Raw genomic sequence first — 23,240 nt, forward strand, 5'->3', positions numbered from 1 at the left:
TGGGGAGGGGGAGCTGATATGTGAGGACCAGAGCTGTGTGTACTGGTTACACCAGGTATCTTTAAGACCGTTTGCCCTGGGTGTGAAATTCCAGCAGCCTAAACAACCCAGAGTTTCCCACAACATCACAGCAATCCTGGATTGGGTGGCAATGGACCAGATATTGCAGGGTGGTATGGGGAATGATGGATTTGGCTCTTTGTATCGGTGAGTGGGGACTTCAGATTCTGCCTAACCTTCCTGCAACTGACATCTTTAGTAAAAGTTCTTTTCACTTCAATCAATTGGGAGTCGAGAGTCTGTTTTCCTAAATGATTGTTTTGGGGCAGGTCTTGACAGCAGCATTGCAAGCCAAACTCTGCCCACAGCCTGGAGTTTGATCCTGACTGGCTCAAGGTTGACTCAGCCTTCCATCCTTCTGAGGCTGGTAAAATGAGGACCCAGATTGTTGGGGGAAATAGGCTGACTCTGTAAACCACTTAGAGAGCTCTGTGAAGTGCTATTGCTATTTATTGAATGAGTCTCAACCAGTGGTGGGTTCCTCCCGGTTCGGTCCGGTTCGGCCCAGCCAGTAGCGGTGACGATATGACATCATCGAATCGGTTCTCCCCCCTCCCACCCCCCCACGTTATTCTTATCTTTTATTTGGTCTCATCCCCAATCTATTGCTGCCTCCTGAGTCCCAGCTGATGACTAGAGGGAAAAAAACTGTTTAAACTCTTGCCGCGGGCCTTCAAAGGGCCGTCCTACAGCTGATTAGTGTTAAAAGCAAACAAATGAGTTGGGTCGTAAGTGCGAGGACTGGCCGTAAGTGCGAGGACCTATCAGAAATGACTCTGACCAGCTAGCCACGCCCACCTAGTCACATGACCTCCAAGCCACACCCACAAAATAAGCCACACCCACAGAACCGGTAGTAAAAAAAATTAGAACCCACCCCTGGTCTCAACACACACACGTCTCAAATGCACACGAGCATACCATAATTTTCTCAAATGAAAGTCTTCAACAGCAAAACAGTAACTACGTGGATTTGCATAACAACCCCAACCTCATAAAGTAACCTGGGCTAACACAACACGCCGGGATAAAACATATTTGCCTTTGATTTCTTTCAGGTTTCTTAAACAAACACTGTCATTATTGAGGGCTATAGTTCCTTCTAACTGTCAGAACCGAGCAGAAATTATTTCACCAGACTGTCTGCCAGGATCAGCTTCTTTAAAGTTCTTGAAACATCTGCTGGTGGTATCGGATGGTATCTAGTCGCTATGTCTTCTCTTTGCCCCTTTATCAAGCACCTTCTATTTATCAAAGCGTCAGAGTCTTTGCCAATGATGTCCAAAATATTTCAGGATTTCCAGCACAATTCAAAGGCATTGATTTTTCTCTAGATGGTCCACATCCATGTAACAACTGAGAAAACCGTAACTCTGAGAAAACATATTTTTATGGTCAGCGCATGAAGCAAGATGGAAAATTCAAAAGCTGAGCAGCTAAATCAAAGAAGTGATCTCTCCAAGGTCCGTGTGGCTGGATTCTGGGAACATCATAAATTGTGATCAGGAAATCCCCAAATCCCATCCATGCTGGGGTATCATTAGCTCAAAACGAGCACCGAGCTAATTCTGAATTAAACTAATTGCCAAAATTCTGTCAACTTTAGGCAGTGCCTAAATCCCACCCATAGGGGACGCAGTGGCCTAGCAGTTAAGATGCTGGGCTTGTCAACTAGAAGTTTGGCAGTTTGAGATCCAAGCACCGTGTGACGGGTGAGCCTCGGCTCCTGCCAACCTAGCAGTTTGAAAGCATGCAAAGGCAAGTAGGTAAATAGATATCACTTGTTCTGTGTACCTCCAAGTATAGTCATGCCAGCCACATGACCACAGAAATGTCTTCCGACAACGCTGGCTCCCTCGGCTAAGAAACAGAGATGGACACCAGCCTCCCCCCACCCCCCAGAGTCAGACATGACTGGACAGGGGAAACCTTTACCTTTAAATCCCATCCTGTCAGGCTTCCAAGAAAAAGAGTTGGATATACAGAGCAGTTGAAAGGCATGGATAGGCATCACAGAACCATCTTCCCTGAACCCAGTGCCCAGCATCCATTTCTTTCTGAACCTCATGGCGATTAATCAAAGCTCCCACGGATATTTTAGTCTTCTTGCCAGACACTGTGAGATCATCCCACTCTTCAGGCATTCATTCTTCTCTCTTCTATTAGAGGTCTCGGGTTTTTTTCTCCCCTCAAGCTCAAAACTTGCTCCGTTTACCTCAAAGCCGTTCCTGTGGAAACTAGTGAATATCTTCTATGTCTCTTGCTTCTGCTTGTCATTTTCATCCACTGCGCTTATTCCTTTATTTGGTACACTTCCTTCTGGAGATTTCTTTCCGCTGTCAGCGCTTGATACAGTACCAGCTTTGCTTAATCTAATAAATCTTCATTTTTCCTCATGAATTGAAAGATAACTTGCTGCTCCTTGTTTCCTTCGTGCATCTGCTGCACTCATTCAATTCAATTCAATTCAGTCCTTTATTGTCAGAGTACAACATGTATACAATGAGATTGGCTGAGCCTCCCTTCGTGCACCCCCCCCCCAACATGCCATCTTCTTTTCAGGCAGGAAGACAAATATGCCACAAGCACTGCAGGTTACAACTGCAGAGTTGTATGTATTCCTCTTCTAAGCTGCTTCCACCAATAGAAAGATTTATTTCTCCATGTTGTCTTTTCTGGGTTTCAGCTTAACCCTGAAAGCTGGCTGCCCCGCCGCACCAGCCTCTGCTTGCTCAACAGGAAGCCACCATTCAATCATCCACAGCAGGGCAACCAGTAGTGACCAAAGCGTTCAGCAACTGCTTAGGACATTATCTTTTCACCCCACACAGAATCCCTCAGAACCAACAACCCTCTGAACGTGTCTCTCGTTTCCTTATTTTATCATTATCTCTAAATTCCTACAGCACTTCCTGTTCAATCATGAGCCTTAAAAAGTTTAGTGAGTTGACCAGGGACTCTAGAAATAAGCCAGAAGGAACAGCCTGGGTAACCAGGACAAAAAAAAAAAGTATACTTGAGCAGACAGCTTTTCCCCCATTCAAGTAGGATGATTCCGACAACTGTTACCATACCTTTTCTGACCAATGGGCAGCAGTCCAGGTAGGCCTTGTAGGCAACATCTGAACAAGGCAAGACTGCAGCTAAATCTCTTCAAGCCATTTAATGACAATTTGGGGGTTCATTTTAGAGGAAGTTTCAGGATGGGAGTGGGAAGATACTATTACTGTTCCTGTTCATAATCTCTCAAAAATTGAGCAATGTGAACTTGGGATGCCAGTGGGTCACACCTGCCCTATGAGTTGCCCACCAGAGGTGGACAAGGAGAATCAAATGTGTAGCAGTTCTTTTTAGTTTCACTCCAGTAAATTGGACCACAGATTTTTGCATGCTGAAAAAAATATGACTGGATGAGCAAGACAATGAAACTCAAGAGAAGCCACCAAAGTGTTATCACTTTATGCATTCAGGGACCTGGGCAAAAAATAACATGGCAGCAGTTGTTTCCTAGATCCCAGCTTCCCTGGCTAAAAAATGAGTATGATTACAGGCAATAGGAGCATGGAACTGACACAACACTCCCCTCCCTCAGGAAGTTCTCTGAAGTGTTCTTGCGTTGGCTGTTAAGACTGCTTGGTCTTAGTTTAGTTTAGTTTATTATATTTATATACCCCCCCCCCTCTCCCAAGGGACTCGGGGCAGTGAACAGCCAGCAAATAAAATACACAGATACAAAATTTAAAACAATATTAAAATCCAATTAAATCAATTTGGCCCATAGTTAAAAACCCTATATTAAAACCCCTAATTTTTAAAAACAATTCTTTTTAAAAAGAGTAGGTCAGGCCAGCCCGGCTTGATGAAACAAAAACGTCTTTAGGGCAGTTCGGAAAGCACGAAGGTCAGGGATCCGCCGTATCTCTGGAGGCAACTCGTTCCAGAGGGTAGGTGCCCCCACAGAGAAGGCTCTCCCCCTGGGAGCCACCAGCCAGCATTGTCTGCCCGACGGCACCCTGAGGAGGCCCTCTCTGTGGGAGCGTACTGGTCGGTGGGAGGCTACTGGTGGCAGAAGACGGTCTTGTAAGTACCCGGGTCCTAAGCCATGGAGCGCTCTAAAGGTGGTAACCAATACCTTGAAGCGCACCCGGAAGACCACCGGGAGCCAGTGCAGCTTGCGCAGGAGAGGTGTTACATGGAAGCATCGAGTCGCCCCCATAACCACCCACGCAGCCACATTCTGGACCAGTTGGAGCCTCCGGGTGCTCCTCAAGGGAAGCCCCATATAGAGAGCATTACAGTAGTCCAGGCGGGACATGACGAGGGCATGAGTGACTGTGCGCAAGGCATCCCGATCCAGAAAGGGCTGCAACTGATGAAACAGGCAAACCTGATAGAAGAACCTGATAGAAGGCAGGTGAGCAAGATGGTCTTGCTCACCTGCCCCCCTTCCCTCCCATCCCTGCTCCCAGTTCCTTGTTGCACATTCAAACATGAGATCTCTGCTCTAACCTTGGTGGCTTTTCTGCAAGGTGCCACTGAGCAGAGCTGCTCCTGCTGGTCTTAAATGTTACTGAATCAGATTGCTGGTCCTCAGAGGGTAGAATGCCTCTGTCCTGGAGGGCTGTTCCCCTTCCCTCCTCCTTTGAACTGGGAATGGCAGCAGCGGACAGTGTCTCTGGGGTGGGCGAGGACCCTGCTCAGACACCAGCCTCAACCTTGCAACGACACCTGGGCCATTTTCCCCATGATCTTCCCAAGACACAGATGGGGTCTCAAAAAAGCCACCTCACCCCCCCCACCTCCACTGTTATCCAAAAGGAGCCCCCAAAATCCCAAACTGACACCAATCTAGACTGCTGCCGCAAAGAGTGCTGAGGATGTCAGGACAGAGATCTTGGCTGGTTGTCATGGAAACACTTCCTCTGAGTTTCCAAAATTCGCTAACAGGAGCTGCATCTTCCATTCTGGAAAGTGATGGGCAGAGGACGATTCAACCCAGGCAGGCACCGAGCGGTGAGGCCTCAGACCTGGAGGAAGAACTGGGCTTCTGTCTGGAGTAGATTCACCACTTGGGCTTATGATACGAAAGCACAAAGCAACCTCCAGAATTCATGGGGGAAGATCAGTCACCCATCTGGTCTCATTTGGCTGCTATTTATATCCGGCACCAGCCCATAAAATATAAAATTGGACTTTGAAGAAGCAGCAAAATAGATAAGTACCGGTGCTTCTGAACATTGGTGGTGGAGAGGACTGCTGAGAATGCCACAAATAGGCAGGAAAACAAGCAAATGGACCCCAGATCAACCCACTCATTATGCAAAGACCTACTTTGCCAGAGACAGCTCTAATGCTGGGAAAGAAAGAGAAGGTAACCAGATGGACTCAGAACACAGCAGGGAAGGATCAGGTTACGGACAGGACCCTCTGGGAAAAAAATCTATTGATATGGTTGCTAAGAGTAGATCCTGGCTTGATGGCAACACAATCACACAATCACTACTGAACTCTGTAGGTAGGAGTTTCTGCTCCAGTGAACTTACAAGGTGCAACCACTTATCCTAGAAAGAGCAGCAGGATGGGCCTGCCAGTCAACAGGAAGGGCAGAAGGAATGGAGAGGAAGCCAAGAAGGGCTGAGCAACTTGCTTTGAGCAGTGGCGGAGGGGACAGCCCCCCACAGAGGACAGACATAGGAGGGTACACATATCCCAAGCCAAACCAAAGACATGGTAGAGCAAAGGGGAGGGATTTCTATGTAATGTGAATGATAAGAGAGGCTTTACAGCTGAGGGGCCAACGCACCTGCAGACCCATCCCTGCCCCTGCTGGGCTCCTCCTCCAGCTAAAGGTTACACGAGACAGCTACTATTTCTAATGGGAAACGATTTCAATGTTTCAGAAATTCGAAGCTGTGTGGGAAACGGCTAGTGAGCCCCTGCACGCTCTTTGTTGCCAATGCCCCCTCCCCCAATCTTCAGAAAAGGGGCAAAACAAGGGAGGGGGAGGGGGCTACAACAAGGAGCCGTCAGGTGAATCTGGGCCGCCTTCCATACTCGCCCCCCCGGCAGCCATCTTGTGAACAGGCAGCCCTTCTCGCCGCAGCCCCCACGAGGGCACCGAGCCGCCTCACCAAGGAGGCTCGACGGCCCTCAGCGGCTCCTGCAGGAGCGACGCCTCCGCAGCGAGCCCCGCCAACCCCCAAGCGCCCCGAAGAGCTGGCCGCTCCTGCCTGGGCCGAGCGGACGGCCGCTTCTTTCCCGGGGGGCCCGGGCCCCTCCGCAGCGCGGCCGGGGAGGGGGGGCTCCAGGAGCGAAAGAGGCATGAGTGCCACTCGGCGCAGCCAATGAGGCTCCGCGCGAAGGCGGCGGGCGGGCGAGCCACATTCTGCTCCCGGGGAGGCGGAGAAGGAAGGTGCTGAAGGCGGCGGCGGCGGCGGCGCAGGTGGGGCTGAGCGCGGCGGAGCTCCTCCTCCGCTTCCCGGTGGAGCGCTCGCTGCTCCCGCGGCTCCTGCTCCGCACCGGGCGCGCCTCCGAGAGAGGGCAGGCAAGCAAGCCGGCCGACCCGCGCCCGCCAGGTGAGCTGCGGCGCCGCCGAGGGAGGGGAGGGGAGGTGCCGCTTGGCGCAGTTCCGCCGCCCCCGGGCTCGCGGGCGGCAGGCGGACCCCCATCCCTGGCAGGGAAGCTGCGGAGCCTGTTCCTGGCCCAGGGCTGCGCCGGACTCCTCCGGCCAAGGGGCGCGCAGGTGGGTGCCGACCGGGCAGAAGCGCGCCTCGCGCCTTCAGGCTTCCTTGGGCGGTCTGGAGCCGAGCGCTGGGACGCGAAGCGGGCGCTGCCCTCCGGCCCCAGGGAAGGCGAGATGGGAAGCGGCCCCTTTCCCCTCCTCACTCGCCCCCAAGCCCCGTTGGGCTCATCCCTATGCCTGCCCGCCCCCGCCCCCTTCTCCCTCCCCCCTCCTTCTTTGCAGCAAGTCAACGCCTGATTTTAGGAACTCTCTGTCGGGGGTGGGGGTGGGGGGTGCAGGGTAAGGGTCTTGCCTTTGCAAACCAGGGGAGGGGGAGGCAAAGGAGCTGCGCTGTTGCCTCTTCTCAGCCAAGGAGAGAAATGATAAATCTGGTCTCTGAAGTCGGGGTGGGGGTGGGAGGGGGTGAGAAGAGGCATTTTCCTATTTTCCAGCCGATTTTTAAAATGGTCTAGAGAAGGAAGTGCTGATCTTTGATTGTAACCTGCTTCTCTGTATCCAAAAGGTCACATACACCCCCCCCCCAAGGGCTTCCCTTATCCATCAGGGTCTTCACAACAATTGGTTGGGCAGAGGGATTGATGAAAAGACTCTTGCTGTGTCCAAAAAACTTGCAGCTGGGCGGATGGGGTTGGTGAGCAAACCATTGTTGTGTCTCACACACACACACACACACACTCACACCCCTTGCATCAGGAGGCCCCAAGGGGGTCTTGGGTCTGAAACCCTCATGCCTGCATTTCCAAGGACAGCAGGCTGAAGCCCACAAAGCGTCTTCTTGGAGATCAGTTTATGCCTGACCCAAAGAGGGAAACGGAACAGGCTCCTCCTTTGCTGGTGTAGAGAAATACCCACTGTGTGAACATCTTTATGAAAGGGAAGCTGACTGACTGCTACTCTGGGTCCTCTTAATTGACTGCAGCCAGTGACCTGATTGGCTAATCGTGAGCCAGTCTGGCTGTAATTGCCCCCCCCCCCCCCCCGGTCTTTGGGTCAGGAACTGGAAGAGCCAGTCAGACCCTTCACTGGGAGGACAGCAGTTGTGGGTCTGCTCTCCTCTGGCCTGTCTTTAAGAGCCAGCTATCATCTTATCTGAGGGCGAGGGGGTAAAAGTGGCCAGGGTCGTCTGCTAGGGAAGAAGCCAGGGGTTCAGCAGCGAAGAGACCCTTGGTGTGGGCTGAGCATGGGCAGAAGGCCTTATTTTGCAAGTGGCTGTACAGGAGGGAATTCATAAGCATATTTAGATGGATCAGTTACAAACCCGACTCAGCTGCATTAACCCAACGGAGCTACCTTGGTGTTGTTTTGGAGGGGGCTCAGTAAGTGGGCCCACACCACTGGATTTGGTTTCTGATTGAAGGGTTTATGTGAACCCAGAGAATAACCAGCGTAAGAACTGTAGCTTAAATTAAAGTCTGTATTGGTCATCAAATCATTTTGATCACAAGCATCACAAGCTCTCTTGCATTCACTGAGCCCTGAACAGTCTGGGCGATCCCTTGATGCCTTGGCGCCAGGCTGGAAAACAGAGCAAGAAAAAAGTCTGCAAAAGTCTGAGTGAAGACAAGTCAGAGGGAAAGGGGAGAAAGGTCCACGATGAAACTGTTCCTCCTTGAGTTTTGAGGATGAATTCCTGGAGGTCTGAACAGGGATCACAGTTGTCCAGAAAATGCCAAGCAGCAGCCAGAATAGGGAGTCCTTTTGGAGCGTTTTCTCATGTTCAGAACATCTTGTAAGCCGGATGAGATCAGCATTTTCTCCTGTGGCAAAGCGAAGGAGGCGGAGTGTTTCGTGGCTCCTGCTGTGAATGCATGGCAGTCCTAAGGGTGTCGTAGCTCAGCTCTTTCCTACTAAAAAGCATCCTGCTCCCTGAAAGAGCACCCCATGGGCATGACCCGTGTCTAGAGCTCCACAGCACTGGACTTGGAACAACATGCTGTTCCAGGCAACAGGAAGGCAGGTTCCAATTGAATGGAAAAGATTCCCAACAGGGAGGGCAGGTTGAGAGCTGAGCCAATTTCCCAGGTAGACCATAGTGTCCTCTTCCTGGATGGGTCCAAGGAGAGGCTGGACAGCCATCTGTCATGGGTGCTGGCCTGTGGACTGAGCAAAAGGGTGGGCTCGCTGTCCTCAAAAGGACCTTCTCAGTTTGATTCTGAGATCACGGATCACACACAAAACTCAGAGGGAGGCTAAGGAGAAGCAGTTCAGCAGCTTTTTCCACTAGCCAATTATTAAAAGGTATCAGCTGCACCTACTTGTGTCCAGATCCTCCTGGTCTTGGCCCACCACAGACTACGTGACTCCTCTCCTTGCCAGTCTTTGGACATGCTGGATAAGGATTGTGTCTGTTGGCCCCCAGCCAGGGTGGTGAATTGGAAGAGGCTGATCTTGTCATCTGGAGAGCTTGCCTCTTGCCCTGAGAGGCACTGGCTTCCTTTCCATGGGCATCTCTTTGGGTTAGGTCTCTCTCATCCAAGGCAAGTTGGTCAGCCCCAGACAGGATATTCCTATGTCTGCGGAGATTCTGTTCCTGGAGGAGTTTTGTGGCGTGACTGATTTTTTTTTACCCTTCTTGCCTATTTTTGCTTCAGTATTTGTCCAGCATGATTATGGAGAAAATAGCCAATATGTAGAAAAGGCCAAGGAAGGGAATCTCTGGCTGAATGTGAGGGCTCAGCGTTAGGATTTGGGGTGCCTTGAAGGCTACTTTTGCCTCTTCCCAGGCCTGTTCTAGAGGTCTGTATAAACTGCCACCGGGAGGAACCCATCCGCTTACGGCAAAATGAGACCTCAAGCAGTGATGTTTGCCTTTTGGTTTTGGTTTTAAAAGCAACCCGTCTAGCTGTAATTTAGAGAGACACAGGAGTTTAAAAGCGAGACAAAACTCCATCCTTAGCAGACCATTTTTCCATTCTCTTATACGGGATTATGCAAATGGCCACTCCTTTACAACCTATTACAGTTCCTGAAGCAAAAAACAGGACAATCAGTCAACCGTCTGCCTGGACCAGCATAGTGCACGGGTCGAACTAGAAAGGGGAGGGAATTGGCAGAGCTGCACTCCAGTGGTGGCCATGCCTGTGGGGCTGTGCTTGCCTTCCAAGGGTGGACAGGCGCACCTGTGCCAAGAAGCACAATGGGCAGAATGGCGTGGAGCCTGGCAGCCATTCTAGGTAACAGAGGCATGTTAAATAGCAGAATGATCTCAGATGCTGATGGGGAGCTGGAAGGCAGCCCAGAGATGTGGGCATGATGGTCCATCAGGTGAAACTGTTGACTTCCAGATACCTTTGGAGAGAGATGGAGAGAGCGAGGACAGGATTGGCATCTGAAGCAGTGGCCCGGTCAGATAGAAAGGAGAGCCTGCTTGGCATGGTGGTTGGGACAGCTGAATGAACTATGCTGCATATCTGTTTGCCTTCCTGGGTGGGGAGCAGAAGCTGTGGGAGTTCCTTGGAAAAGGGCAATCCCCCTCCCCATAGACACATAGGTGCCTTCTTAACAATTAAACATTTCTATTCCAGTCATTCAGCAGAAAGCTGCATTGCAACTCAAGTCAGCCTCGAGTTGTGAAAGAGGCTCTCCTAGTCTTCTGCTCAGGTAGGGCTACAGGACTTAGGCCTCCTTCCATTTTGCTTCCTTCTGTAGCACAGTTGAGAATCTGCAAACTCAACTAGCCAGCTGTTTATCTTGCAGACCTTTTCTGCAAGATTTGTCAAGAGCCTGAGGATTCAAAGGTGGAAGTTCCTCCAGTCCCACAAGACCTTCTGTAACGTTTTTTGGAGATTGCCTCCTCTGTTTCAGATGTCAAGCACAATCTTTGGTGAATTGCAAGTGAAGCTTAAGCTCCTCTGAGTCCACCATATGTTGCTTTATGTTACCGATCAATTCAGTGCTTGCTATATTTGACCTGAAGAGTGTTGGGTACAGACATAACGGCAATGGGAGGAGTCATTGTGGCTATCAAGACTAACTTGCTGCTTGGTGAGGGAGTCCCTGTTGAATCAGACCTGACAGATGGTGGAACAGCTTCTGCTTAATGGCACCCAGTGAAGGAGGGCCACCCCTTGCCCAAAAAATTGGCTGCACCCTCTTTCGTTCCACTGAAAATGGGCCTTGCAAGATAGGATCAGGAGGGCTTTCAAAATGGCAGCAACCTCTTGCCTGAAGCTGCAGTGACCATCAGAAGGGGGTCTCTGTGGCAGTTTTTGCTTGGTCATAAACAGGTAGCAGGGTCAAGAAAGAAGAGGTGCACGGATGAAAGGGCCAGTCGGGCAGTTGCTTCAGGGAAGATGCTTGCTGCTGCTGCTGCTGGGGTCAATCTCATGACAATGCAGCAGTTGCCATGACAGCCACCGCATCTGTTGCCATGCGCAACAGAGGAAGGGGACAGTGAAATGGCTGCTCTTCCTTTTTTTGCCCTCCGAAGATCATCCACCAGGTATCCAGCCTGGGAGAGAGGAGGAGGAGGAGGCTGAGGGTGCAAAGCAGCCATCCTGTAGCTGAGTCTCAAGGAGCAACTCCCGTTTCCATCTCCATAGACTTCGTGATGGCAGACAGTGGTTCCAAAGAAGTCAGTCCAAGAGAGCCCTCTGATGTGTTGGTTAAGGAGTGGGGGAAGGCGGGGTCTAAATCCTTCCCCCCCCCAACTTTGGCTGCTCTGTGCCTCTTTGCAGAGTTGCTGCCTGGGAAAAATTGGAGAAGAGAGTGTGGTGTCTAGCGCCTGGGAAAAAAGGTGGGATAAATGAAGGGCCCCCCCTCAGATAAAGAGGTTCTGGGCAAACTGAGGACCCAGTTTGTGGGAGCAATAAACTGACTTTGTATAAATATACAAAAGTATGAAGGCTATTGCTTAACGCATTGTAAGCCGCCTTGAGTCTCCGGAGAAGGGCGGCATATAAATCAGATTAAAAAAAAATGCAATAGAAGGAAAGAGACGCATGAAATGTATAAGAGCAGCCAAGACTTTCATGAAGACTGGCCTGTTCAAGGTGTGACTGCAGATCTGGAAAAAGTGAACGGTTGTAACTTAATTCGTAAATCTACGTGTGTTGCCCAGAATGTCAGACAGCAAATCACAAAACTTGTCCTCACAAACTGGGTGTAGTTTGTGGATGGCCTTAGTAAAGTCACAATTGTTATTTGGCATGGTGATGAAACATCCACGTTCTTCAGCCCTCACTTGCTGCAGAACCACCGCAAGGAGAAAGCTGTTTGCGTCATATTTTACTGCTGGACCACTTGGGCCAGGTGCCAAGAAATGGTGTTTCTTGGGTCAGTCTTTGGTCTGCAGACAAAATTCCTCTCTACGCCCCTCAGCATCGCTTGCCGGTGGCTGGGTTGTGGAATGTGCATAAAACGAGCTCTTATGGTCCATGGTGGGTGGCGAAGAAGGAATTGTGATTCTCAGTGCCAGTTGGCCCAACGGCTCCCAGGCATTTTCAGGAACAAACAAGATCTCCTCTCCTGGCCCTTAACTTCCCTGAAGGTCAGAAAAATGTGTGCCTTTCAAGAGAGAAGGGTAAACATAGGAAGCGTTGTGTTGTCAGTTCCTTGGCACTGAAAGGAGAGTGTGGAAGAGAAACTGAAGTGGAAATGGCAGTTTAGCAGCCACTTTCCTTTGGCAAAGGGGGCAGGGCAGGGCCCTTCCCAGAACAGGTGGCACTTGCCCTCTGTGCCAAAGCCTCCTCTCAGTCCCCAAACGTTCGGCTTGCAGGGGGCTGCCAGGCCTTTCTCCCAGGGAGCTGTCTCTCCTAGAGACGCCCCCATTCCCTCAGAGGCTGCTTTACTGGGGTGGAGGTGCGAGGAGGAAGCCTGCAACCCTCCAGGCTTTGCCGTTGACAGCGTCCCAGGCAGGCACCCTGGCCAGTGGGGAGAAGGTTGCAGGGTCCCCCAAATGTTGGACTTCTCTGCATTTTAGGTCTCTTGCCTCCAGGGCAAAACAGGCTGCCCTCACCCAGGGCCATCTCCCAGGGCTGTCTGTTGGGCCCTCCAGCTGGGCATGCTCTCGAGGTCATTGGTTCTCCTTGGACAGCTGCAGCTAAGGAACTGCACTCTGTTTGGGGGTAGCAGAGAAGAGCTAGGTTCCTGGACCATGCAAAGCACCCACTGGGTTAATCCGTGGCCTCGTCTTCTCCCAGGGAGAGAAGTGGCACAAATGGAGTCATGGGTCCCTGTGTTCTCCATCTCGGTTGAGGGCTGGTTTGGCAGAATTATTGGGCCTCCTTTCCCCTCATTCATGCCAATCGTCCGTGAATGAGCCCCACTGAACAGAAGTCATTCGCCGGCCCAGGCAACAGGGCCACATCCACCTTCTCAGCTGAGTAAGCTTATGGGGCTGGCAGAGTGGCTTTGAAGTGTGAGAGGTCCTCACTTGAGGAATTTGGGGTGGGGGGTGGGGGGCACAGAAACTGGGGAAAGGCGATCCCTGCGTTCAGCTTAGGAGCTTCTTTGAAAGGTTCTTGCAGGGGAGGGGGGAGGGGAGGGGAAGATCCCAGAAGGAGGCTTGCCTGAGCTGATCGCTGCCTACTGTGCTTCCCATGATCTCTCCTCCCGGAAGAGGATCCCGTGATCCTGGCCCAGCTTTCGGGCTTCAGAGGCTCCGTCTTTTCCCCAATGGCAGCCCCCGAAAGGCCCATGGATCTGCTTTCCCAGGGGAAGGAAGCAGGTCATTTAGAGTTCCTGGATTCCCAGAAGTGAGAAATCGGTGGGCGAAAGAGCCCGGCAGAGGATGGCATCCTCAAAGCCTTTTCTCCACCACACTTGGTAAGAAAATTCCTGCCCCTGGTCTGTGCGAGAGTGTCTGGTAGCTTCTCTTCCCTGTGCCGTTTCCCACAACAACCATGTGCCTCACAAGCCAAAACACAGGAAGGCTCCATGTTGCCTGTCTTATCTAGCAGGGCGAAAGGTGAGCCAGCATTTGGAAGAACGGCTGGTGGAGCCCTTCCTATTTGAAGGGAAGAAAATTCCTGTCGTCTGCAGTTCAGTGTACACGCAGCACCCTCTAGTCCCCCATTACTACAGCCGTGTGTTTCCTGCACATTTCAGCTAACTGATCAGCAAAGAGTTCATCTATTTCCTCTCTGCTGGGTTGGGTGGCCTATACAATTTCAGACAGCTGGCTGTCCAGTCTCTTCTTAAAAGCCTCCAGTGATGGCGCCCCACAGCTTCTGAAGGCAAGCTGTTCTACTGATTGTCCTCACTGTTACAAAGTTTCTCCTTAATTCCAGGTTCCTTCTCTCCTTGATTAGTTTTCATCCATTGTTTCTTGTCTTGCTATCTGGTGCTTTGGAAAATAAGTTGACCCACTCCTCTTCTAAGTACCTCGCGGCCGGATCCTGTGGACCCAGGACAGTGGGTTGGGGGGGGAAGGGACAGAAGATTGACACCTATACCCAATTCCTGCAAGTATTCTTCATGCTTTAGCCTCAAGCCCTCTAATCATCTTAGTTACTCTTCTCTGCACTCTTTCCAGAGTCTCAACATCATTTTTACATTGTGGTGATCAAAACTGACTGCAGTATTCCAAGTGTGGTCTTACCAAGGCCTTATAAAGTGGTACTAATACTTCATGTGATCTTGATTCTATCGCAAAGCCTAGGATTGCATTGGCTTTTTTGGTAACTGCAGCACACTGCTGGCTCATATTTAAATGATTGTCCACTAGGACTCCAAAATCCCTCTTGCAGCTGCTGCTATTGACCTAATCTATAGCTGTACATTTGGTTTTTATTGCCTAAGTGTAAAACCTTACTTTTATCTACATTGAATTTCATTTTGTTAAATAGGGCCTAGTGGTCAAGTCTGTCAAGATCCATCTGGATCTTCAGCCTATCATCTAAGGCCGTGATGGCGAATCTATGGTACGCGTGCTGGAAGTGGCATGCTGAGCCATCTCTCTGGGCACACAAGCCATCGCCCGTTGCTCTTCCAGGTTCCAGCACGCCGGCCAGCTGGTCTTCATGTGTGCGGGAGCACCGGAAACTGGAAGAGCAGCCCCCCAGTGCGCATGCATGTGCCGGGAAATTGATCTTCTGGTTCCTGGCACGTGCATGTGCACAGGCACTGGTCTTTGTGCACACATGCGCACCAGAAACTGGAAGACCAGGTGGCCGGTGCACATGCACGTGCCAGAAACCGGAAGATCATCTTCCCATCGTGCGCATGCACCGCGGGTGGCTGCTCTTCCAGTTTCTGGCACACAAGCGCTTTAGCACTTGGTGCTAAAAAGGTTCACCAACATTAATGAGTTCCCCTTCTATTCCCTCATCACTTAAATGAACATTTATGAAGATATTGAAGAGTCCTGGGCCTAAGATAGAACCTTGTGGTATCCCACTGCTTACTTCCCTCCATGCAGATGTAGTTCCATTAAGGACTGCGTTTAACTAATGTGTGCAGGAATCACACCATAGTAGTCACGGGGGGGGGGGATTTTAACTACCATGACATCAATTGGGAGACAAACTTTGAAGCAAGTGGGAGATCAAACAGATGTAAACTGTTCAAAAGAAACAGACTCAACAAGAGGGCTGGATGTCACATTGTATGTAAGGAATTACTACACTTCCACAGTAGCAGTAGCACTTTATACTGCTTCACAGCCCTCTCTAAGCGGTTTACAGAGTCAGCCTATTGCCCCCAACAATCTGGGTCCTCATTTTACCCACCTCGGAAGGATGGAAGGCTGAGTCAACCTTGAGCCAGGGAGAATCGAACTGCTGAACTGCTGGCAGCTTCTGGCAGCCGCTGGCAGTCAGCAAAAGTAGTCTGCAGTTCTCCATTCTAACCAGTGCACCACTGAGGTTCAGTACACAATACTAGGATGAAAGTATTTGGGTGATTATCAGAGGAAAAAGAAATGGTTTTGCTAAAGGGGTATACTATAGGTCCGTAATGGCGAACCTATGGCATGCGTGCCAGAAGTGGTACACAGAGCCATGTCGCCTGGCACACGCGGCGTCACCCATTCCTCTTCTGGGTTTCCGGCACACGTATGCACACTGGCCAGCTAGTCTTCTGGTTACTCCCAGCTCTGCTCCTTTTCCTCTTCTGGGTTCAGGTGTGTCCCAGCGACAGCGGTTCTCGCACTGCTGCTTCCCCGGCGGCGGCAGGAGCAGTGGGCCAATGCTTCCGTCTCTCCCTGCCGGAGGTCTGGGGCCACACAAGAAGCCCACTTGGGCGGGGGCCCCGTCCACCCGTCCTTGACGCCGCCATTCCCTTGCCCCTGGCGGTGGTAGTTCTCACACTGCTGCTTCCCTGGCGGTGGCAGGAGCAGCCAGCAGGGCAGAGAGAGCTTCCAGCCAGGATGCTGGAGCAGCCAGGAGTAGGAAAAGCCACCAGCGGGGAGGCGAGCTAACCCAGGAGGGCCGGAGGAGAGCACAGCTCTTCAGCTCTTCACACATGGAGACGTGCCGGCCGGGAAGCGATCGTGGTAAGTGGCATGCCGGCTGGGAAGCGGTCGCGCTATCTTGGAAGAAGTGGCAGGAGAGGGAGACTGTGCTGGCTTGTTCCAAGGCCAGGAAGGGGCTCTGGCTCAGAAAGAGGCGGTGAGGACCCCCAAAGTGCATGCGCACCAGACAGCTAGTCTTCGCACACACATGCGCACCAGAAACTAGCAGACGAGATGACTGGTGCTCATGTGTGTGCCGAAAACTAGAAGATTATGTGGTTTTTTTGGCACGCGCACATGCGTGCACTAGCATGCACCCATTTTGGCACTTGGTGCTAAAAATGTTTGAGCTTGCTCCTGTTTCGGCACTTGGTGCCAAAAAGGTTCGCCGTCATTGACCTATGGCAGTATCGTTCCTTTTTCCTTGCATATTAATCCAAATGCATTCAATAAGGTTTTCATCCTTGGTATTGTGGATTTCTGTAAAAGTGTAGTGATTTCTTACATATGATGCAACTTCACCTCCTCTTTCGTTAAGTCTGTTTCTTTTGAACAGTTTATATCCTTCTAAACTAGAGTACATACACTCCAGTCAACTTCCATCCCACCAAAGTAATGGCAACAATATTGTATTGCCCTCAAGTTCCCCCTGTTAGTTCCTCATACTTTGAGCTTTCGTATAGAGCACAGGTGTCATACTTGTGGTGTCACGTTGCCGTCATGTAACATTTCATGACATTTTTTCCCCTTCGCGGAGCTGGGGTGGGCGTGGCCTATGTGTGACGCATCTGGCTCATGGGCCGCCAGTGTGACACCTCTGGTATAGTGGCATCTGAGGCTTGTATGACTGAGCCTGCATTTGCTTCCTCTGTGTCCTCTTTTCTATCTGAGTTCCCCTTCCTTTACCTTATGGTTTGATTGGTTCTCAAGTGAGTTGCCACCTTGAAGTTGGCAATGCTGCAGTTCAGCCTCAAACAACTAGGTATTTGCTACCCAAATGCTGAATATCAGTGTTGCTTTTCTCTGTGTCATTGTTCAGATGGCAAAGCTAATACTGGCTTCATCCTAGAACAATGTGGACTGCTTGCTTGGTGTAGGCATTCCTTCTTCATGTTTTTCTCCTGGTGTTAGTGAATCACCATTTGGCTCCCTTTTTGTTATGAAATATGCAGCACCCACAGAAGGAAAGTGGGGACATTCCACCCCATGCAGCTTTATAGCCCAGAGTGGGCACATGGCAGAGGGAGGGAGACAGAGGCACCTGAAGACTGTGCCAGGGCAGTAATATGGCTAACACATTTCTCTTTCCAGAAGTCACAATGGGGAAGCACAACAGCAAGTTGGCTCCAGAGATGTTGGATGACCTGGTGAGGAGCACTGAATTTAATGAGCAGGAGCTGAAACAATGGTACAAGGGCTTTCTGAAAGACTGCCCCACGGGCATCCTCAACTTGGAGGAATTCCAGCAACTCTACATCAAGGTATGGTGTGGAGTGGGGAGGGCAGCTGAGTTGGGGCAGCTTGTTTCAACCAGCACGCTCTTGATGTATGAATGTCAGAGCTCTCAGAGTAGCCATAAAGCTTGCCTGTCCCATTTTAAGAAGTGTGTTGGTTGTGTCTTATGATGTATGATTTATCACTTTGTTGCTTGTGTGTATACTGAGAGCTTACCCACTGGAGACAAATTTCTTGTGTGTCCAAGCACACTTGACCAATAAAGAATGTTCTATTCTGTTCTACTTTCTGAGTACTATAGATCTGATGAAGCTCACTTGGATAATGTTGGTTTATCAGTGAGGCCTCCCATCTGCAGCTCAAGGTGGTCATTATGGCCATAGCACTTAGACTTTTATGCTACTTTACAGCCCTCTCTAAGCGGTTTACAGAGCCAGCCTTTCTCCCCAAACAATCTGGATCCTCATTATACCAACCTTGGAAGGATGGGTGGCTGAGTCAACCATGAGCCATTCAGAATCGAACTCCTGGTAGTGGGCAGTGAGTTAGCCCTGCAGTTCTGCATTCTAACCACTGCTCCATGGCTCTTACGTCTTGCATTATGTGCTGTAACATCAGTCCTGTGAGGCAGGAAAGAGTGACTGGCTCAGGGTTACCTAGCAAGCTCCTGGTTTACAAGAGAACTTGAGCCCAAGATTTGGTATACCATGAATAAATAAATCTGGGTTTCATCACTCCTAATCCAACAGATTAGCCATGTCATTATACTGGCTTTGCAAGGGATGGGAATGGGATGCACTCTTCAAGCCATTTGTGATTTTCTGGAATGAACCTTAGGAAAAGCAACAAAGTAGAAGTGGTGTTTCTGTGCAGCATTGGTTGGGTGAGGTTCTGGAGGGATGGGAGGCTGCTGCTGCTGGGGTATTTGCTGTTTCATCACCTGAGGGTGTCCTGTTGCTGGCAGCAGCTCTTGTGAAAACACCTCTCCCATTTTTCCTCTTGCAGTTTTTCCCCTATGGTGATGCATCCAAGTTCGCCCAGCATGCTTTCCGCACATTTGACAAGAATGGAGATGGGACCATTGACTTCCGGGAGTTCATTTGCGCTCTGTCCGTCACTTCCAGGGGCAGCTTTGAGCAAAAGCTGAATTGGGCCTTTGAGATGTACGACTTGGATGGCGACGGGAAGATCACACGCTTAGAGATGCTAGAGATCATCGAGGTAGCAGATGTTCCTTTGGATGGATTTCAGGCTTGCTTGAATTGGGCCAGTGCAGGGATGGCCAAGCTGAAATCATGTTGCTGAAGTTGCAACAGATCATCACTCAGAGGCGACACAATTTGCTACAGCTTTATAATGCTTTCCCCCCCTGGGAACCCCCTAAAATAGGCCTGATCAACGTAAAAAAATCAGGAAAATCAGGGAATCCTTGCGATTCCCAATCCCCCCCAAAGTTGTCCTTTCCCAAAGTGAAGAGCAGATAAATGCAATGGTACCATATCTCCCATAGGCTGATCCCATGCTCGTGGTCCTACCTTCAGGTATCCAGAAGTCTATGCGTGGTCTTATGGCTGCTCATTGCAGGTGGGGAGGCAGCAATGTAGGTATTTGGTCTTGTGATCAGCACTGGAAGAAACATTTTTCCCATCTGTCTTTCAGGCTATCTACAAGATGGTGGGTACTGTCATAATGATGCGGATGGATCAAGATGGGCTGACACCCCAGCAGCGGGTTGACAAGATCTTCACCAAGATGGACAAGGATAAAGATGACCAGATCAGCCTGGAAGAGTTTAAGGAGGCAGCCAAGAGCGACCCCTCAATTGTCCTCCTGCTGCAGTGCGACATGCAGAAGTAGAAGGGTTGGGGCTCTGGTCAGCCTGTCCCCTGCCCAGCTGTGCGCTGTCATTCTTTTCTCTTTAGGGCTGCAAGCCCCCTCTGGAGGGAGGGAGGGAGGCCTGCTGTCTTTGCCCACATGAGTCTGCAAGTGCCTTTCCCAGCACTTGCGCTACCTGCCCTTCTCGGCACAGCCAGCACAGAGGTCCAGACGATGACCCTCTGGCCAGGTGCCTTAGCCGTTCAGCCAGAGATGTCCCCCTCGATCCACTGGCTCCGCTCTGGCTGGAGTCTCTGGCCTCTGCTTTTCTCCTTGGACAGGAAGCGTTCCCAACATTCTGGCAGCACATTTAACTTCCTATGGGCTGCCTGGATCCGAGTCCCAGATGTCTACAACTACAAGCTCAATTCTCTTAAATTACTAGCTCTTAGGGGTAGAAAAAATCTACACCCCCCTCTCCCTGTTGTGTCCCCCACAACAACAAATCTTTACAGATACCCTGTTTGATGGCAGGTCTCATCTGTGTTTTCCACTCAGTGTCCTGAGTCCCAAAAAGAGATGTTTCTTTCCTCTCCTCCTCCCCCACCACCAATCACTTCTTCACTACCATGAAGAGCCAACAGCAGATGCAACCATTTTTGGCCAGGGGGAGCCTGTGCTTCCTTTTTGGAAATTTTAAAAAAGTTATAACTCCCCCCCCTTTAGATCAGGGGTCGGTCTCCAAACTTGACAACTTTAAAACTTGTGGACTTCAGCTCTCAGAATTGAAGAGTTGGCTGCAGCTTTGGCTGGCTGGAGAATTCTAGGAGTTGAAGTTCACAAATCTTAAAGTTGCCAAATTCAGAAACCCCCAGCTTTAGGCCTTTGTTCCCTGCACAAATCTACCCTCTGGATCTCTTAATAATTCCCACCTCCAGCCAGACAAAAGGTCCTGTCTGGGGATGGGGGAGCTGTATTCCCACCTCTCCGTAGAGGTTTGTTTGGAGAGGGCTGGCTGAGATTCCTGCTCTCCATCTTTGGAAGCAGAGGGACACCATCCCCCTCCTCAGCTGACCATTACAGCTCTCGGTAAAAAGTATATTTCTGTACTAATCTTATCATATGGAAAAGTACAGGTTGTTTTTGTTTTTGCTTCTGCTAATAATTCATTGTAATAATTAATGGACTAATAGATGCACTGGCTCTTCCAAAAAGCCAGGGACAGTGCCGAGAATCCGTAGTTGGTGGAGATTGCAGGCTCCTCAATCTGAGGTCCCCAGAAAGATTGTTCTTGGCTGGGCAGCGTGTTAAAAATAAAATGTTGGTGCAAGTAAAGGGTACCAGAGGGGACTCTTTCAATGAGCCTTGCCAGAGCCTGGGAATTTTGTGGAGGAATGCTGTTTGGAGACAGACATAACCTGTGACAGACATAAATAAGCTGCTTTTTGTTCCTTCCAGCTTGCAACCTGGGAACTAGCTATGCTCCTAAGGTGAAGAGGAAAAGGAGGTGTGTGCTTGCACAGCTGCATGCGTGCACATGTATTCCCCATGGCGGCAGGGAGCACCTGCCTTAGCTTTCCAGTGGTTCTGGCAATTCTGATGCCCTTCAACTTCCTCCCCCATAACATTTAAGGTTTGCAACTGAGCAGAAGTGCCCTGTGATTGATGCCCTGTGAAATTTAGGGCAAAGTGAATTGGCTACTCCAGAAGGCTAAGATGATGGTAACCCCCCTGCACTGAAGTGTCTGGTTAGGAGGGCTAAAAGGAAAAAGTACAGAAGCGCCAAGAAGAAGGGGGATGAGAATTTCAGGCACTCTTAGAAGGGGGGAACTTGCCCCCCCCTCGCAAAGCAGTGGATGGACTGGGCAAAAAACCCAAGACGGAGCATTGTTCCAGGCAGCGGTGGGTCATTTGCTCCCCAGCAGCTTTTGCGGGATGGGAGATTAGCTGTGGCTTGCCATGTGAATCAAAGGCCCTGAGTTCCTGTGTGGGAGGAAACAAGCCAGGTTGAATGAGACGGACTTTGTCCAAGCAGAATTCCAGTTAATTGCACTTTTTGTGGTGGGGATGAATTTAAAATGGACGTCTTCGGTTTCTTCTTGGCAGCTTTATGAGTGGGGCAGAAGAAATGAGGTGGGTTGGCCTAGAGTCCCAGGAAGGTTTCATGCCACCGCAAGGCAGCCACCGTCTGTGCCAAGGCAATCCCTTCGCCTGCCCTGCCCTTCCGTGCCCCGTCCTGCACTGAACATTGCTTTTGGAAATTGTCCTATTGCTTATTGTGGTTGTGAGTATTGTACTTGTTTAGGAACTGTGAGGTAGGTAGGGGAGTGTGTATGCGTGCACACACGTAAATCTATTTTTATTTAAGTGTTCAAAGGTATCCTCATTCCGGTGGGAGTTTTCAGTTTGGTCTCTGAATAAAAGGATGATCAATGGGTCTGGTCTGTCTCTGCGTACCAGGGAGGGGAGGGGAACCCTTGGGGGTCTCCAGTCTCACCTCATGCGTGGCTTGCCTGCCTCTACGACTTTCCCAAATGGTTTGCAGTGAGGAAACATGAGGAAACTACAGGAAAAGGGGGTTGCGGGTGAAAGCTGCCAGCATCTGGGAGCAACACATATGCTGGGAAACTAGAGAGGAGGACGGAAGCGTGAGGAGGCGCATGGAGGACCTGCCCCAGGCCTGCCCACCTGAAGCATCCCGGGCACTCCCACTCCAGTGGCACAGCTCCTTTGGGCCAAGAGCCACATCACACACACACTAGGGCTGAGCTCCAGCAAGGATTTGGAGCCCGAGCAAAAGCAAGGTTGACTCTACTTCAAAGTAATGCATTTAATTAAAAGCAGTTGGCATATTTATACTTTTCTGCCATATTAAAAGTCACCGTCCGTGGAGCCTCTGATGTTGGCAGCCAGCAGTCGTCATAAGGGCAACCAATTTGGGTGATTTTCCAAAAGGGCAGGAGGGGTTTCTGGCGGATCTGGACCTCAGAGGCTGCTGCTGGCCTCTCCCCCCCCCCCTGTGCCTCACTGGCTGGCTACAGAGCAGGCTTGACTACTGGATGCCAACAAGATGGACCAAGGGCCTGTTCCAGCCTTAGCACCTTCCCAATGTTCTTATCTATAGGTAATCCTTGATTTATAACCATTCACTTAGTGACCGTTCAAAACTGCAACAGCAAAAGTGACTTATGACTGTTTTTCACATTTACAACTGTTGCAACAGTCCCACAGTCACATGATCGAAATTCAGCTGTACCCACCCTATGGCTGCTTGGCAATCGACTTATTTATGACGGTTACAGTGATCCCCTTTTGGGACAAAGTCAATGTGGAAGCCAGATTCACTTCACAACCCAACTTAACAACTGTGACAAGAAAGGTCATAAAATGGGGCAAAACTCATTTAACAAATGTTTTGGTTAGCAACAGAAATTGTGGGGTCAATTGCAGTCCTAAATCAAGGACTACCGGTACTCTGCTCCTGGGGTGTCTGTTGGACAGTGACAGAGGCAAATGGATTGACACCCTGTTGCTTTTTTTTTTTTTTTGTCCTTGCAAGTCCTAAGAGAGGGACGGCAGTCCTGGGGCAGCCTGTTTGCACAGGAGCTTCATTTGCCAGGCCACTCCAGCATCCACACTGGGCCACGGGCTCTGTGTAAAGCAAAGTGCTTTCAGGGATTTTTTTTCAAGGTATAACACAAAGGCAAGAAATGGATTAACTTGGGAACTAAATAAAATCTGGGAAGCATCATCCTGTTGGTCAAAATTCTGAGACAA

General features: G+C 50.3%; 1 protein-coding gene across 2 annotated transcripts; it reads left to right on the forward strand.

The window, feature by feature from the left end:
* The first annotated feature begins 6,110 nt into the window (after nt 1–6,110).
* On the forward strand, nt 6,111–21,898 carry HPCAL4 (hippocalcin like 4). 2 transcript variants are annotated; one of them, XM_034413290.3, is made up of 4 exons: nt 6,111–6,635; nt 17,505–17,674; nt 18,654–18,869; nt 19,308–21,898. In XM_034413290.3, exons 2-4 carry the CDS (start codon nt 17,513–17,515, stop codon nt 19,503–19,505), a joined length of 576 nt encoding a protein of 191 aa, XP_034269181.1. In that variant the 5' UTR covers nt 6,111–6,635; nt 17,505–17,512; the 3' UTR covers nt 19,506–21,898. The 2 variants fall into 2 exon arrangements, with proteins under 2 accessions (XP_034269181.1, XP_034269182.1); XM_034413291.3 differs by having other exon boundaries at nt 6,498–6,802.
* The last annotated feature ends 1,342 nt before the right edge of the window (nt 21,899–23,240 follow it).

The sequence above is a fragment of the Pantherophis guttatus genome, chromosome 10 (assembly GCF_059756535.1).
Source record: "Pantherophis guttatus breed Tessera chromosome 10, ASM5975653v1, whole genome shotgun sequence".
NCBI classification, from domain to species: domain Eukaryota; kingdom Metazoa; phylum Chordata; class Lepidosauria; order Squamata; family Colubridae; genus Pantherophis; species Pantherophis guttatus.